Below are 18,583 nucleotides of genomic sequence, written 5' to 3'. Positions count from 1 at the left end.
AAAATTAAAAAAACTACTTTTTTAAAGTAATTTGTTTAAATAGTTTTGATAAACTATGGTTTAATGCGATTCAAATAAAGCATGCACATTGAAGAATATGTAAAACAGTTTGAAATATCTCTTTAGCATTAAAATTAATATCAATCTTCTAAAGCATTAAAATAAGCCAAATATAGCCTAAAAATATAAAGAAAATTACATATAAAGGTTTGTATAAATCAATGAGAATAATTTTGTTTTTTAAATATTAAAAATCTATTTTAAATTACAAAAAAAATTATAAGAAATTAAGAAACAATTCTGTTAAACATAACATGCATTTCATGATAAACAGAACCATACAATTAAAAAGTTATAAAAATCACTTGAAAAAAATATTTAACTTTATATATATATATATATATATATATATATATATATATATATATATATATATATATATATATTAAGCACTATTTCTGATATTAAATTCACATCACACAGAATATAAGAATATAAGTTAGCATAAAATTTCACCAAAAAATACTTTTTTGAAAATATATATAAAATAGAAAGTTTAAATATGCCAATAAATTAAGATACAAATAAATGACTGCTTTTGAAACTGTCATGCAATTTGAAAGTTTAATACACATTTTATATATTGATAATAAAATTAATAGGAAAAATAAGAAAAAAAAATCATAAGTACTTATATGTTGTTTCAAAAAGTCAAATTATTCATAAAAATTTGTGATGCAATGCAAAATGTTAAATATCTAAATCAAAAATTATGCTTAACTTTAAAAAGATGGTATCCAAGAAAAGTTACAATTGTATTTACTTTATTAAAATATTCTCTGAATATCAATTAATAAATAAATTTAACAGCTTAATAACTTATGGACACAAGAAAAAAAAATTAAGTCAAACTAGAAAATATAAAAAGGCTACATGCCTTATACCTTTAAAGGTATATATGCCTATATACCTTTAAATGTGATACTTAAAAATAATTTATATCTATTTAATTTAAAAAAAAAAAAAAACTATCTCTGAGTTTCTGATACACTTTAAGAACTGAACCAAAAAACAGATAGGGAAACAAGAATTTTTCACCATTTCATATAAGACCAATAGTAACCGACCTACACCCGAACGAGTTTGCGGATAAGGGTTTCACCCGTTTGCACGTGAACTAAACACTACAAAACTACAGAAAAGTAAAAGAACAAAATTAAGAAGATTGAAACACATAGGAAAAATCCCAAAATCGAAAAATAAAAGTGCTTAAAAGTATAAAAATTAAGTGCTTAAAACATCAAAGTAGATAAAATCAACCGACAATAAAAGTGTCAAAAATACAGGTAAAAACATATAAAAGTAAGGTCAGGTAAAACATCAAATGGTAAAATATGAAAAACCACATTAGAAACAAATAAGACTAAAATAAGATTAATAGAATAATTTAAAATAGTCGATTAAAAGTTCAAGTGTCTCCCTTTCAAGGCTAAGTGCCTCTAAAATTAAAAATGTTCTAAATTAAACCAAAGTTTCACTAAAAGGATAAACACACAAAGATGACACCAGGTAGGACAGAGGGTGCTGAAGTTGACCAAGAGTAAGATTTCATTTCGAATGTCCTATGTATAATGAAGATGCCAGTTCAAGGGAAAAACAAAGTCATGGAAAAGGTAAGTGCTGAGGTAAAATATTAAAAGCAGATATTTAAAACCAGAAAACCTAAAAGTCGAAAGTTTAAAAAATAAAACCAGATAAAATTAGTCAGGTGTACTCGCAGGGGCAAGCAGATCATCCAGGGTATATTTAATAATTCAGGGACCATTTCATATAAATATAATTACATAATTTAAATAGATATATTAAAGCTCATATAAAGAAACGGTTGAGCTCTAAAGTTCTGGTAAAAGTTTTATAAAAGTTTTGTTTGCTTTAAATTTTTTAATTCAGTTCACTACCATTGATATATATATTTTGTACAATATTTAAATGTTAGAGGATACGTCATCATAACAGAAAAATCAAATAATATAGATACTTTGCAAGTGAAAAAAAAATCACATTTTTAAACACTTAATTTAGGTTATGGATATGCCTATAGTCATATTAAAACAAAATTTTCTAGAAAGGTGTAAATAAAGCTTACCGCCAGAAAACTTACAAGTCGTCCCCAAGTAACTGTTTTTGCTGCAAATACTAAAGTTGTGACTAAGCTTCTATATTCTGCTATGTCATAATTAGCTGCCTGAGAAGCAGGAAAACAAAATTTTGTCTGAAATTAGAGAAAACTATTAGAAAATATATTCATTTAAAGCAATGAAACATTTCACTAATATTAAAAAATTACAAATAAGACAACAATTTTTTTATTAAACAAGACAACAATTTAGTTAATAAATAATGATTTAATGAAATGTACTGAAGCATTCATGTGTTTGTGTGACTACAGCACTTTTAACACCTTAATGATAGACCTTTTTTTTTGCATACCTGTTTCCTTATTTCGAGGAATGAATAAAAATGTAAGTTTATATATGCATTCTTGAAATCTATTCCAACATTTTTTAATAAACTATTAAGAAATTTCTCTTATAGAAAATATACTTTGCTTCATTTTATTTAAACTTATACTTATGAACCTGAAACTTCTGAGCTCTGTCAAGACATATATGGATGGGTACACATACAATTAATGTCAAGGAACAAAAATTAATAAAATATTCTTAAAGTTGATCATAAAATTATTACTGATGGCACAAAATGTTTTTCACACAATGTATAAAATACTATATGTTAAAAATTAGGAAGAAAAAGATACTAAAAATATTTTAGCCTGCTTTTTAAATACTGTTGTTTCAAAATTCTAGCATAGAAACTTTTGTTTGAATGCAGAGTGAAAAATTATTGATTCTGCTATTATTGAAAAAAAATATTACAAATACACAGAAATGGAAATTTTAATTATCAAATATATTCAAGGTTCCAATTCAGTTATAGAATTAAAATTCTCTAACTTGCCCAGGTTTTCAAGAAAATTTCAAGATTATTTTATTGCTACACAAAACAATATTTCTTTAGAAATATTAAATTTTTTTTTTATTCAAACTAATTTATCAATAACAAATATGCCTAATATAAAATTTTGTAAAATGTATTTTATTTCCCTAGGTAAAGGGTTTTACACAAATATAACTATAAATTATAGACAAAAGCAATATTTCGCATAAAAACTAGAAACTGAAAAACTCAATGAAACATAATTTATTAATAGAGTCATATCAATCATACAGCTTGCTATCAAACTCCTTACTAATGATTAAAAGCCAACATTTATTTATACAGAAAACTTAATTTTCAAGAAGATTCAACTATGTTACAGCAAAATTTTAACAAAAAAATAAATAAATAAATAAATAATAAATTAAAATAATAGATATTGGACTTATTTATTTTGAAATTGGTTACTTATATGCAAGGTTTGTTACAAAATTTTTCTAGGTTTTGGCCAAACATTGCATCATTCCACCGACTCTTTTCTCCCTAAGGAAAATCCCTAGACATTTCCAGGTCTCCCTTATCCAGGGAAAACCCTGATATTTTTAAGAACAAAAACACAAAACCACATGCAAGCATTTCTAATTATTTAATAATTAGAAAATGCTGTTGTAGTTGTAGTTAATTTACGTTGCATTAGAGCTGCTGGCGACGGTCTGGGAAACATCCCTGAGGATGATCCGAAGACAAGCCATCGCACTTTTAATCCTCTGTAGAGGGGATGGCACACTCGCTTCGGTAGCCCAATGACTAGTAAGCAAAGTCGAACACTTTACGGTAGAACAGTTTCAACGAGAACCAAAACCGTAAATCCTCGGTCCCTTCGCAGTCTGATCCAACCGGTCACCCACCAGCACACTGACCGCAGCCAGTGATGCTTGTCTTCGGTGATCTGCTGGGAACCTAGTCTTAATGATCAGTCCACTGCAGGACTATTGGAAAATGCAGATCTGATTTTACCTCATTTATTTTTTTGCTAAAGAAACAATTATAAAAACATAACACAAATCAGTACTCTAATTTTGATAATTCTCAAAAATTCAACAAACTACAGAAATTTAACAACAAAAAATAAAAACAGATGGTGGACTTATTTACTTTCAACCTTAATGGCCATTTAGTACTATAGTCCAATTTGAAATAGGTTGTTTAGTTTCTAGGTCTGTTGAAAGATTTTTCCAGATTCCAACCTAACATTGTATTTCTCCAACTCTTTTTTTCTCTAAATAAAACTCCCAGACAATTAAAGTTTTTTCTCAGCCTATAAGAATTTTGATATTTTAAAGAATAAAAACGTAAAAGCATATGGAAGTAGAATTGAACCACGGAATAGCTAACTGTCTAAACCCAGCAAAGAGTCCTACTATGAAACAGAAGTTCACTATATCCAAATTCCTTGAAAAATTATATTTTAACATATGACAATAGTATTGTTGGAAATCGTGATTATGATAGTAAATTATTTATTTATAAATTAACTCCTAAAATATGTAATAAATTAAATATTAAAAAAATATATAAATAATTTTTATATTCTATGGAAGAAATTAGTACTTCTCAATTGAATACAATTCGATGTTAAGTAAAGTTTACCACTTTTCCTAACAATAATTATTAAAAAACCTAGTATTTTCTAATCCTCATTTTCTGCAGGGAAAAAATTCAGAACATTTAATAACAATTTCACTTTTGAGATAAAAAAAGCTGAAATTTCTTATCCTCCCACAACATATAGGGAGAGGTAAGAAGATGGACATGCTGCCTAACAACTTGTTTCTTCTTCTTGGGCACTACAGCCTATGACAGGCCAAGGCCATCCCAATAAGTTTTTGTCATCTTGATATATTCTGTGCCATGGCCTTCCAGTTAGTTATTCCTATTATTAACAAATTGTTTACCCTAATTTTAAAAGAAAAAGCATGCAAGAGTAAGATTTGACACAAAGTCAAAAAATGCAGTCACTTGCAATCGCAATTCCTGCAAATTTAAAGTCAGAGAAATAAAAAAGAAAAATGGGAATGTGAAATTAGATCACACTATAAACAAACTATGAATATTTCAGCTGTCCGCTATAAACATATAAAATAATGTTAAATGGGAGTTCACAACAACTGAGTGTTCACTATATTCTGAGTTCATTGTAGTGGGGTTCAACTGTATTAATTATATGAAAATACAGTTCTGATATTTTTTTTTAAGTAACTGTAACAGGAATGATAAAAACCTTAAAATGCTTAAACGTGACTGCTTTCTCAAATCTTATCTTTTCAATTCGTCCGTCTAACAGACCACCTGAATGGAAAACACTCTTGGGCTCTTCTTTACTTCAACTCCACCGGGGAGGACTCCAGGAGCAAAACTAAGTGGATTAACATGTGGTGTAGTGATATGCTGAACTGCAGGTACGGAAGGTGTCATATTTGAAAGGGAAGAACTTGAAGAGGCAACTATGGCACTTGGAGGGGCAGAGTGAGAGTCAGAAATAGCCAAGGTTTGAGGTTTTAAAGGTTGAGCACTAAAATTCAGAAGAATATAACAAAATTAAATATTTTAATATTTTCAAAAATTTTAAAAATTTCATGTATTAACTTCAAAAATTGTTCAATGCTTTTATAATATTTTTATTTTAATAAATGCAACTTTAAACATGTTGTAAATGAGTTTAAATTCCTATGACACAATATATGACAGGTATTTACTAAATATCTAATTCATCAGAGTTAGAATTATAAATCTAGAAAAAAGACCATTTTAATATAGCACAGCATATTTGTGCGTTGAAAATATGCAAAACACCCTAGAGTTTTTAAGTAAAAACAGTACAGATATGTACTAACAGAGATAGTTTTCCCATTCACAAAACTTAATGAGATAATGAGAGAGGAATAAAAGAAATAGTTCGTGAGAATCTTTAATTTTAACTGACTAAAAGTGACTTTAAAAAAAATTCTTTTACCTAAGGAAGTAGTTGTAAGGTAGGAAAATTCTGCTAGGAAATTGCTCGTATGTTTGCTGGCAATAATATAGATAGAAATTTATTTGCATTTAAAAAAATAAAGTGGATGCCTCTTAATAAAATAAAAGTTTCATTCTTTGTGTTTTAATTAGAAATATGTGTGACAAGAATGATTTCTAAAATGCATTTGCAGTTATCAGCACTGAACAGATAAAATTCTTTAAGACAATATTTATATAATATATATTAGACAATATATATTATATAGACAATATTAAAATTAGTATTCGTTAAGACAATATTAGATAATTGAAAATATCCTTCTAGTTTTTTTTTTCTACTCTAATACTAGTCAATAGATGTAAAAAACAGTGAAAACTATTTTTCTTTCTTTTTTTAAGGAGATTCTACATTTTCAAATTTTATTGTGAATATAAGCAACTATATAAATTTAACAAAAAGTAAATGTATGCCTACACTTTTTTCTGCAGGACAGGCAGCTGCAGCTTTGAAATAGTTTCAAATTTTAAAACCACAACTTCAAACATCCTCATTAACAACTCCCGGCCCTAAATTAAGCATAATTTTTTTTTCAAAATATAATAAACATCATAGATGACTTTTTACTGCTTCATACATATCATACCAGAGCTAATGTAGCTACAAATATTATTCTCATGGAAATTACTAATTTTCCAAAAAAAATTCTTGAAAATTTCTACTATAGACTTAACAGTTAGCAAAGCACAGTTTACCAGAGTACAGTTACCAGACTAGTTATAATACCATGAATTATAAACTAGTTATAATACCATGAAATAATCTGAACTGAAATACACTTTAAGAATAGTTAAAGTGTAAAAATAGTTGAAATTCATAGCTAGAAGAATATAATGTGAAAATAAATGGCTGAAAGTATAAGGCTTTGATATCCTGCCAGATGCTCATGGTTATTGACATCATATTTTTATAGACGTAAGAAGTGTAGCAAAATAAATTTAACTGCACAAGCAACTCTCATGATTTCATTAAAATGCAACTATTATTCATACAATAAAAATTCTTTACAATTTAAAAGCATTATTGTCTTGCATTACAATAAATTTAATTAGTGGCCTAAAATTTATATTTTAATTAATAAGAAAAAAAGAACTTACATTGCCATTTTATGGATCAGATCTTATTCTAATGCATTCAACTAAATTCAGAATAAACATACAAGACATTGTTTGAATTGTAGTTACGAAAGATTCATCATAAACATTTTTTAAGAACACATTTACAGCCTTAGCCAGATCCTTCAACTATAAATATTGTCTCCCACGATGAGCAAGATTAGCGAAAGTACTATAAGCAAGAGGCCTAAAAATATACAAGATTCTTACATTAAAATAAGTAATACCACAGTCAGTAAAGGCAATTAAAGAGCAGTGAAACATAACACATTTAACAAAAAATTTTAATTTAGAATATATTTTCCAAATCTCTTAATGAACCAAAGAAAAAATCAGAGTAATTTTCAAAAAAAAACAAAAACAAAATCAAGAGATTTTCTAGAACATGGCTAAACTAATTTTGAAAAAGGCAAACGACAAAGTAAAAAGGTATATTTTGTTCTGCTGAAACAAAGTTCACTAAATGTTGGTTGTTAAAAATTCAGAAAAAGTTAAGAGTAGAATCAATTAATGCATAGGCAAAATTACTATGATACTGAGATACTAAATACACTACTTTTCAAAAAGAAAGGAAAAACACTTACATTACAATACAAAAATTGTCATTCGATAACCCTTTCCTCTTTCCAAACAGTTTATTATTATTTTAAACAAAATGAGATAATTTAAAGAGCAACTAAAATCTAAGTGCTACTATTAGCCCACAGACCACACAATAAAAGATCTCTAATATATGTAGTTGATAGACGGTTTCTGAGTTGGAACTATGAAATTTTGAAATTTTTACAAGCATTATCAATTTATATTAAAATAATAAATAAAAAAATGTTTGAAAATTAAAATCTTTTTATTCTATAAATCTTTTAAAGTTCATGCTTGTAGACACCAGAATCAAACACACAGTCCTCAGCTTTCAGAAATATCAACAACAAAAAAAAGAAGATATTTAGTCGTTAATAAAAAACATAAATTTGATATAAGGTATATTTTTTAAATGATGCAATTTTTGTGGAACAGAAATGTTAATAAATAATCCTAAAAATTTCTCAGGCTTACATAAAGGTAGAAAAAGTAAACATATTGTACAAACACAATATTTATTACTAGTTTCGAAAGCAAAAATCATATAAATTGGTTTTAAGATTCGAGAATTTTTCAATTTCAATATAATTTTCTTATTTTACTCAACCGAATAGTAAGAGAATGGAATGGTGCAAAAAATGCAATTTAATGCCACAAGAATCGAAACTATCACCTTAATGACTCACAAGCTGTCCATCCAGTCGCAATTAAAATATTTTCATCAAAAAGCTCTTCAAGGAATGACACAAATTCTGAAAGTAGAATACTGTAACTTCACTTGAAAATTTTTTTGTAATTCCCCCCACTCCTTTAAAATATAGATATTGTACTTGACATGGCAGAAACAAACCTCTTAATTGATATATGATTTAAAAAGTGCTTGATAAAATAACTAGAGGAAATGAGTTTAGATTTTTTTAGAAAGAGCTTACAGCCCTTTCTTGCCTTTCAAAAAACTTATGAAAACTTTAATTCAAGTTTTTCACAAAATAAACTGAAGTTTTATATAGATTTTTATAACAATACACCAAACATTTAAAAAAAAATCCAGATAACATATGGGAATTTGTTAAATTAAGGTTAGCAATCTTTTTCAAAAACTCTAAGAAGTAACTGTAACAACTGTATATTTTCAACAGTAAAACAGGATGATAAACAAGACTCAATATTCTAAAATAAATATCAATTGCCATCCCAGAATCTTTTAGAGAATGGTTTTCTTTAAAACAATAGTAATTTGGGTTGAAATTATGTTTAAAGTGAAACTTAAGAATTGAAGAAATGTGTAAGTTTGGTAAGCTTAGCTCCAAGGAAATGAGATGCTCTAAATAGCAACTAGCAGTTTCTGAAGACCCCTAATTTCCAAGTAAAATACATTGATTAAAAAAAAAATAGTTTATCTATTTCTACTAATAATTAAATATTTGAATTCTAACTTCCACAAACCAAAATAAACTAAAAGAAAAAAACAAAAAAGTTTTAAATTTTTATTAATTACATCATACATATTTAATGCAGTATTCTTCATAGGATATTTAGGCTTATTAACTTGACTCACTTAGAAAATGAAGTTTTATTTATTGTTCTGATTAGACATGTAAGACTTTTTTGGAGGAAAACTAAATTCATTTTGAATAAATAAATGAAGAAATAGTAATTAATGTAGAAAAACTTTTTAGACTTTTACATTATTGAATAAAAGTAATATCGTAAGAACTATACAAGGATTTATTTTCAAATGAAACATTTTTTTATATTATATTTTTTAATTTAAACATTAATGGAAATTATGCCATTGAGTAAAACCTTTTTTTAGTTGTTCGTTCATAGTTATGAAAAGTATTTTACTCCATCTTAGCAAATAATAGATATATAATAACACAGTAATTTTTAAAATAATAGTATTTAAATTATTTAAAACTGAGAAAGGCCGTTTTAAAATATAATTTTACTATTATTTTTTTTAAAAATCCTGCTATTTTAGTAAGATATGCACAATTCTGAAAATGGCACAAAAATTAAAGAATTTCTCAAAAAATAAGGAGAACTAGTACACACAGAGAACATTTCAAACAATATTTTTCAAACGGTATTTAAAGTAAAAATTTTTTTTAAAAAATAAGTCATTTATTTAAAAATAAAGAAAAAAAAACATGTTTCAGAACAAAGGGAAAAAACAAGACATATTTAGGTAATAAAAAAAAGCATTTACTATCTCTTAGATCTGTGGCTGACATATGACAGGCTGCTACAAGCAATTCTTTGCACAAATGGGCCACTTCTTGCGGACATAGACACAACAATCCTATCATTCCTTTAGCAAACTGAGAAGAATGTTCATTCACAGCATTCTACAAAAAAAAAATCAAATTAAATTATTATCTTAATTTAAATTAAAATTGCAATTAATTTAGGATAATATTACTCATATAAACATAAATACAGTGCATGCTGCCTATTAAAATCACATCCGTTTTTAGAACACTTGATTTTAAAAAGCAGCAAATTTCAAAAACCAAAATGTAAATGTAAAGTCATTTCAATGTTGAATTTTAAACTAAATTTAATTGATTACTACAAGTATGTTTTATTTTTAATTTAAAAATAGAGAATGATTGTTAAGATATTAGTTATTAACCTACTCACCTGATATATTCTAACTAAGTAAGTCAGAAAAGATAATGTTTTTATCTGTGCATGCATAAAGTCAACATAAACTTCTTTGTTGAAAGATGGATTGCTCCTAAAATAAAACGAAACAAAAAATAAAATTTCTGTAAACGTTTTGCATTTTGTCTGCTTTCTTCCCAAAGAACAAATTAAATGTATAAAATTTAATGTTTAACTTTGTCCCACAGAGTCATTGAACATAAAATTCTTTCACAGAATACAATTGAATAAGTAAAAAACAATACTGAAGAGTTTTACTGTATAAAACCACTCTGACTTGATCATTTGGTATAAAACATAAAATAAGTCAAAAAGAAAGACATTAAGGTATATCCTGCATGCAAGTAGTTAATTTAAAAAGTTTCTCTCTATATTTTCTGCAATATTTTGACTGTAAACATTATAAAAATGAAATTAAAATGACAAGCGAGTCAAGGATAAAACAACAATCAAGATCAAAATCAATAAAATATATTTTACAGCAAAAATCATGCAAGTTGACCATTTGTAATGTACCAATTTGATAGCCTAGTTTGAGAAGAGGTCAGTATATTAAGAGGTGATACAAGAGTGGTGTTAATTATAGTCTTGGTATACCTAGTGATCAACTTAATAGGTTACATTGTACCCCATAGTAAAATATTTGCTTCAATTAAGAAAGTTTTAATTCTTAATAAGTGTAACAAAGTAATAAAATACATTATACATGATATCATCAATATTCCTCAGACAAATTTTTTAGTTGAATATAGAACATTGTTTTAAGATATTTAGAAAAAAAACTTACTCACACTTTGCAATATTTTTGCTGCAAGCTTTTTCAAAGAACAAGGAAAGACATTCCAGCTTCCATCAAGGATAAGAATAAAAACTGAGACCAATAAAATAAATCTGATTTCATTTGGATACAACATTTGTTTTAATCAAAAAAGATTAACAAGCTTTTATTTTAAAAAAAGATTTAAAAATATCAAAATTCTTGTGATATTGACAAAGATTTCACAGGCTAACTATTTCTTAATTAAATTATGAGCTGGTTGTAAAATATTTAAAAAAAATATACATTCTAAGTTTAGATGATTTGATCCAAACAGAATAAGAATTAGAAAATTATATATCCACATTGAGATGCATTTTATCAAAGAGAATACTTTATCGTTATCTTATATAGGACATTTTGCGAATTAATTGAAATTTTATTGGATGTATGAGATTTTCTATAAAAATAAAAAATTATTTTTTCATGACTGTCCTGAAATTAATCAAAATTATATATTTTAGTGATATTTCATGTAGCTAAATTTAAATTAGTTTTTATTTAGATACAAGAAAATTTTAATAAAGCAAATAGTTTATAGCAAATATGAGAATCAATGCCAGATAAATCGAAAGTTATGTAAATATTGACAATGATCATTATCAACTGAAAACTGCTTCCAATTTCTGGAATTTAAAGCAAGTGCAACATTTTTAATACTTCCAGAGATTTCTCAGTTATCTTATATCGATAAATTATCATCTAAGAGTAATTTGGCAAACAAAGAGACAATTATTAAAACCTTTATCACTTCATAGCCTATTTCAACATTGAAGCATAGTCACTAATATTAAACTTTCTATTGTCAAAAAATATGTAAGTAATATTAAAATTAAGTTACCTCCATTGAGCTGTGGGTTGTAAAGTAATAGTTGTCATTATCAATGGTGTAAATTCTGTGATATCTTTATGAACACTTATTTTATATAGCTGGTACATCAAGACAACAATTATAGGTAGCTCTGCCAGTGCCTTTAAGGACATAGTAGCCTTTGGGATTAAATTGACCTGTAAAAGAAATCAAATATATGAACAATATAAAAAATAAAAATCACAAAGTAACAATTTTTAATGCCAGAAAGTATAGAAGAAAGTAATTTTGTAATTTTTAGCTCAGCATTTTTCATCAAACACACATAAAACTGGAGAATCATGTTATTTAATTTGGTCAAGAGAACAACCAATTAAACTTTATCGATACAATAAATTGTTATGCCCTCATTATGTATTATAAGCAACAAAGTATGACATTTATAAGAGGATGAGTGAGTTCAGGGACAGGGAGCTTTTGGAGCTTGCTTGAAGTCCTGTCGGTTTCTGAAAAGTAAACAGTCATTTGAAAGTTGACTTTTTGAATGATCCAGTTCATATTTTTCACGTCACATCATTTTTCTCAATTTAATAATTTTTTTAACAATATTTTAAATAATTCTATCAAGAAAAACAAACAAGAAAAAATTCAAAATTTTAAAAAATAATTAAATACAATTCACAATTTTTGGAAACCTAATGAACATTCTTACTGATTCTGGCTTGATCCTTCAATTTTATCATCAATCAAATTTTCAATTTCTAAATTCATATGAATTTTTTTTTAAAAGGATAAAATAAAAAACTGTCTGTGTACCATTGAAATTACTTGCATAAAAAATTAAAGTTTATTTTCAAAATGTTTTAATTCAATACAAAATTGTTTGTTAATAAAAAAAATTCAATAACTCCAATATTTATCTCAAAATTAAAGCAAATAAAAAAATTCTGTTTTTGAATTATATAGCTAGAATACCTAACAGCAAGTTCCAAAATCTCCAAGGCAGAGAACTAACCCAATGTAAAAGGATACAGGTAATGCTGTAAGTTAAATAAATAATACACTAATACAGTGTCTTTTCAATGACTTAACAAGGTTATTTTTTAATTTTTGTAAGTCATTCAAATTGAAACATCATAAATTTAGCTTGAAAAATAAGCTTTCCAATTCTAAATTTAACTTTTTTTTTTTAACTTGTATATGTAATTAAAGATAGTTAAGTCAGCTGCATGTTTTTAAAAAAAATTATAAAATATCATAAATGTAAAAAAAAAAAAAAAAAAAAAAAAAAAAAAAAAAAAAAAAAATATGCAATCTGTAGTCAAAAGAAATTGTATGTAAATCTTTCATACTTATTTAATTTAATATTTATACTGTTGTGAAAGATCAACAATGCCTGACTTTCTAAAAAATATTTTAATTTTCATAAAAATTAAAATATTATTATAATATTGTTATCATTAAAATTAAAATATCTTCAGTTTAATTTAGAAAAAGTTTACTCTTTAAAACTTTGTATTAAAAATGCAACAAAAAAAGCTAAATAAGTATCTGTAATAATAGGACATTGAACAAAGGATAATTCTTAAATAAAAATTTTAAAAAGTTTAATTTTTTAAGGTTTGTACTGTATCTAATTATTCTAAAATAGTACAAATACAAGTTAAAATCATAGGTAGCTCCGTAAGTTCTAGTAATTAAGTTGATAAATCCATAGATTAAATTGATACTAATTAATAATAATTAAAAAATAGATTCTTAAGATCAAAATTAATGTTTTCTTTTTCTTTTCTCTTCCAGCCTCTTCTCTTGTAATTTATTTAAAATTAATGTTTTAAAGTTGGAGTATATTCCCTACTAAATGCTGAATCTTTTTTTGCACTGAAAAGGTTTTGTTTTAATTTTAATCATTTTCTTACAAACTCTCTATAAACAAAAGAATTTAACCTGCATTTGTTTTATTAACTAGAATATTTATTTATTTATTTTTAATTTAATTCTATGAACGTTAAAATTTTAATGTTTAAATGGACTTTTGCATTATGCAATGTGATAATAAAAAAATATGAATTTTCCCATTTTTTTAAAAATTTATTTCTATTTATCTGCTCTTTTCTCATAAATGGATTCTGATTTTCTGATTGTTTTTTTTTCAATGGGTAATCAGTTTTTAATTTTAAACATTTAAAAGTATTTAATTTTACACAAATATATTATAAGGTTACCTGATAAAAAGAATTTAGTGCCAAGAGCAATGATGTTTTTAAAACAATTACTATCTATAATTGCTGTTAACATGCCTGTCTAAATTCTTGAGCATGCAACCCTTCATAGGTCAATTTGCTGTGCATGTGGCCCTTCACTTCAAAAGGTAGTGCACCTCTAATATAATAATAGTAAAATTTTTCCTTAACTTTGAAGGTTTATACAGATTGAAAGCATGCATACATGATTTTTTTTTTCAAGAGATATTAAAGTTAATGCAACTAAAAATTGATTAAAAGCATGCATACATGAATTTTTATTTCAAGAGATGGTTAAAGTAAATACCACTAAAAATTGACCTGAAGTTCGAATAAATTAAGCAAGAAAAAAGATTCCGAGCACGTTTTAGAATTAAATTAAGAAAAAAATGCTCCTCACATTAAATTTTTAAATGAAGTTACTTCATAACTTTTTAAATTCAATAGCATCAAGAATAATAATGAAAACAATTATAAAATGCAATTGAAGTCTTCAAAATTAAAATATGAATGAGCTTTAAGAAGGTTTAGAAAGAAAAACAGACCTTTTAATGGGCTCCTAAAACCATATTTAAATTTAAGGCTGTTTTAGGAATGGAAACCCTTTCATACTTGTGAATAAGCTAATTTTTAAATATTACCAAGGCTACAACAAATAGTCTGAATTTTATAATGGTTTAGCCAAATAACTATTTTCATTGCTTACTCAAAAAATACAATAATCTTATTGACATACATTTAAAAAGGCTTTTAAACACTAGACTTGAAATTTTCAAATTATATGAACTAATAATTAATTTAATAACTAATAATAACAGATTCACAGACGCTAAAATTATTTTTACTCACCATCTGAGTAGTTGAATTTGGATCCCTTTTTTAACTTTTCTCAATTTGAATCGGTGTGATGGTAAATGTTTCCTTCAATAACGGTTCCAACGTAGCTGCTGATAAATTTTTTACTTTTGGAGTAATCCGTGCTTCTAACATAAGATGCAAGTAATTAGGCAGATCTTTGTAAATATTCTTTACATAAAGCAGAAACATCTGTATCTAAAAATAATTGGAAAATTATAAAAGATTAATTATTTTTTCTAATTTAGAATATATTTTCTTCTTTCAATCGGTATGTAACATGATAGTGTAACCAACCAATTTCAGGATGCTATTAAGAATCATATTAATAACAATCATACATTATATTAATGCTCTTTCAAATATTTTGCCTTTTTTAATATAATCATAATTAATATTATGATGTTATATGATATGATAATTATACAATATGATAATTATACAATATGGTAAATAAATCATATAATTATTATAATTTCATATGTTATCACAATAAAGGTGGAGCTTGTTTATATATCACAAAACTGTATTCATATTGAATAATGCAGAGTATTAAATATTTATACACCATATTTTTTCTTCTTCAATAAAAAGTTTGTCATAAACCAATTCTGATTAAATAAACACACGACAAAAGAAAGCATCGACAGTCAATCATTTTCAATTAAAATTTTAAAAGGAAAAAAAAAACACATAAATGTTTCAGAAAATTTCAACAAATTAAAAAGAATAAACAGTTTTTTTTTAAAAAAAAAATACTATAGAAAATTGTATTGAGTTAAAATATTAACAAGTGATAAAATTTATGATGAAATCTCCTTTATTTTAATACACAGATTTAAATTTGCTGAACCCTATTTTAAAGCAACACAACAATTCATAATTAATATTTCACATGCTTTCTCTTTGCTTTGAAGTCACATGTTGATTATACTATTCTTCATGATTTATTTTTATTTGTTGTAAGTTGAAGAGGTGTTAGTAATAGCTAAATTTTTTTTAAATATATCATTATTTTCACATCACTGCATGCAACCTTTAGATTTCCCAATCACTTAAGTTTTATTTTAAGATATGGTATATTGTGGTTTAACAGGCCATGCAGGTGAAGAGTACCAAAAGAAACAATATAAAATAAGTGAATAAAAAAAAGTATTTAAACCATGGAAATAAAAAAATTAAAAAAAAGAGGTTTTAATTACATTAAAAAGATTTATTTAGAACAAACTACCAATGAATGGAGAAACTTATAAACACTGAATGGAGAGAATTTCTATATTTCTCCATAATTCTTTTTTTAATTTATTTTTCTCTACTTTATAAATCATTAAAATTTTAAAGGTTTCTTTCACACTGGACTTTAAAATAATAAAAAAGTATAAATAATTCAAAGTACTAATAAAATCTTTCTGTTGTGTTGTGGAGGAATCATTGATATTTCATATCCCCTAATATTTTGAGTTAGTCACACTAAAATTAAAAAGAACCCACAATATATTCATTTTTTTCATTATGATTTTCATTTAAATTTAGTGCAAAAATAGCATAATATTATATTTAAAAAAATTAATTTGTGACTAAGACTCATTATTACTAAATAAAAAAAAAATTTCTTCAGGATCATAGCAATTTGGATTGGAAAAACAATACTCATCAATAGTCCTCAGAATTTTTCATTAAATAAAAGCAAAAATATGAAATTCTTTTAAGCTATGTCTATAAAAAACCTTGAGAAAATAAAACAAGAAAACTTCAGGAACAATTTGGCAAGAAATCTCTGTACAGAGAATTTAAAATGAGTCAACTCCTTGTGATCATTGACAATTATATTGCAAATTATAGGCTTATAAACTTTATTTATAAATTGATTCATCACGGAACTATTATCTTCCTCTATTTTCTCATTTTTTTACTCCCTCATTTTATCAAGAATTATTCATAGAAGCATTTGTCATTATAATGGAAGCCTATATTAATATCTTTTTAAACTTTTAAGTGATAACTAACTCTTAAGTCATAACTAATTAATCAAACAAGTGAAAAATCTAAAATCTCTTATAAGATACATTAAATGACATCCACTCAAGTCAATATTCTTTTCCCCATGAAAATGTGAGTTTAAAAACCTATAGAAACACATTCCACTCAATGTAATGCAAAAATTTACAAAAGTTGATCATTAATAAAATAGTTTTCAAAATAGTACACGTGTGAAATATATTAATACAAAAGCAAATTCATTGAAAAAGATAAATCATATAAATAACACATTCTTACTTCAAAGCTGCATGGTGGCCTGAAGGTCTTATGAAATTCTATGATTATTCTTAAAACTACTAATATGTTTTCCTCATTTACCACCTAAAATATGAATATTTGAATAAAAATAAAACATCAATAAAATCAGTATAGGAGAAGTCATAAAATTCCAACATTAAACATATAGAGGAAATATATGTTGAGAAAAATATCCGCATAATTTCTCTAAGTTTTTATGAAAGCAACAAAATTCTAAGTTAATAAATAGCAACATTTTATTAGCTAATCTGTTCAGATGTAAATATCAATCTAATGTAGTTAAGTAATTTATAAAAAAATAAACTATTAATCAAGTATTTAAAATTAAAAATTCGGTTTTGAGATGAAGCACAGTAAGTCAAATTTCATTTTCACTTTAAATTCTGTAACAAAAAGTGCTACTCTTTTCCCACAATATGAAGAAAATACAAACTCTTAATCTTTTATTTATTAGTATAAAATGTAGAGCTAGAGAAGAAAATTTTCAGTTTTCAAAAAATATTTTCAGCTATTCAAAATTTTTACCAAATAAACTTCACTTTGCATAATTTTTGTATTAGTATTACCTCGGAGAGATAAATTTAATTTTAATTAGAATATTATTTATAATTACGGGCTTACAAATCCTGGGCACACGGTTGCCTAAAGACTTACAGCCCAATATTTCAGTAAAATTTAACACTTTTTTTAATCAAACAGCATGGCTCATAAAAATGAAATCCTAGAAGTTTAAACTTTTCTAGATCCATGCTCTTGATTTTTATGTATTTCAATTATACTCAACAAATAACAATGCATGCAGAACAAAAACATACTGCAAGTTCTTGTTCTGCCGATAATGTTAAAAAAATTAAATTGATCAATAATTGTTACTATTTGAAAATATACATATCTGCTGGTTGATTTACACACAACTTATTAAATTAAGTTTTTTTTTAAATAATATATATTGTAAATATAATTGAGTCACTTATTAAGAAGATAGTTGTTACTTCCTTCCAATGATTTGAACATTAAAGACAAGATTGGTTTGCTATGAGGTAGCAAATGATTATTTGTAGGGAGCCTGTGAATAATTTCTAAAATTGTCTTACGAAGTTGCCGAGAAAATAATACAGTTAA

The 18,583-nt window shown here is 25.5% G+C and overlaps 1 protein-coding gene and 1 long non-coding RNA gene across 7 annotated transcripts in view; one reads left to right on the top strand and one right to left on the bottom strand.

Moving 5' to 3' along the window:
* LOC147802092 (uncharacterized) overlaps nucleotides 1–18,583 on the top strand; it is a 408,540-nt gene that overhangs the window by 8,713 nt on the left and 381,244 nt on the right. The gene's annotated exons all lie outside the window — the stretch shown is intronic.
* The window catches only part of LOC107447304 (transformation/transcription domain-associated protein), a 35,013-nt gene that overhangs the window by 11,111 nt on the left and 5,319 nt on the right, over nucleotides 1–18,583 (bottom strand). Inside the window, exons 5-12 of one of the 6 annotated variants that reach the window (XM_087153763.1) lie at nucleotides 17,441–17,524; nucleotides 12,096–12,262; nucleotides 10,414–10,510; nucleotides 9,980–10,118; nucleotides 8,441–8,519; nucleotides 7,168–7,372; nucleotides 5,279–5,569; nucleotides 2,147–2,272 (exon numbers count right to left, since the gene is read on the bottom strand). In XM_087153763.1, coding sequence (XP_087009889.1) covers nucleotides 7,315–7,372; nucleotides 8,441–8,519; nucleotides 9,980–10,118; nucleotides 10,414–10,510; nucleotides 12,096–12,262; nucleotides 17,441–17,524 — 624 coding nt within the window. In that variant the 3' untranslated portion in view covers nucleotides 2,147–2,272; nucleotides 5,279–5,569; nucleotides 7,168–7,314. The remainder of the gene's footprint in view (nucleotides 1–2,146; nucleotides 2,273–5,278; nucleotides 5,570–7,167; nucleotides 7,373–8,440; nucleotides 8,520–9,979; nucleotides 10,119–10,413; nucleotides 10,511–12,095; nucleotides 12,263–17,440; nucleotides 17,525–18,583) is intronic. The other 5 variants (XM_087153764.1, XM_087153765.1, XM_087153766.1 and 2 more) reach the window with 5 other exon arrangements.

This window comes from Parasteatoda tepidariorum, chromosome 10 (genome assembly GCF_982258835.1).
Source record: "Parasteatoda tepidariorum strain Cologne lab strain chromosome 10, Ptep-v5.0, whole genome shotgun sequence".
Lineage (NCBI taxonomy): Eukaryota > Metazoa > Arthropoda > Arachnida > Araneae > Theridiidae > Parasteatoda > Parasteatoda tepidariorum.
The sequence above is the reverse complement of the archived record's forward strand: the minus strand, read 5'-3'. Positions and strand labels throughout refer to the sequence as shown.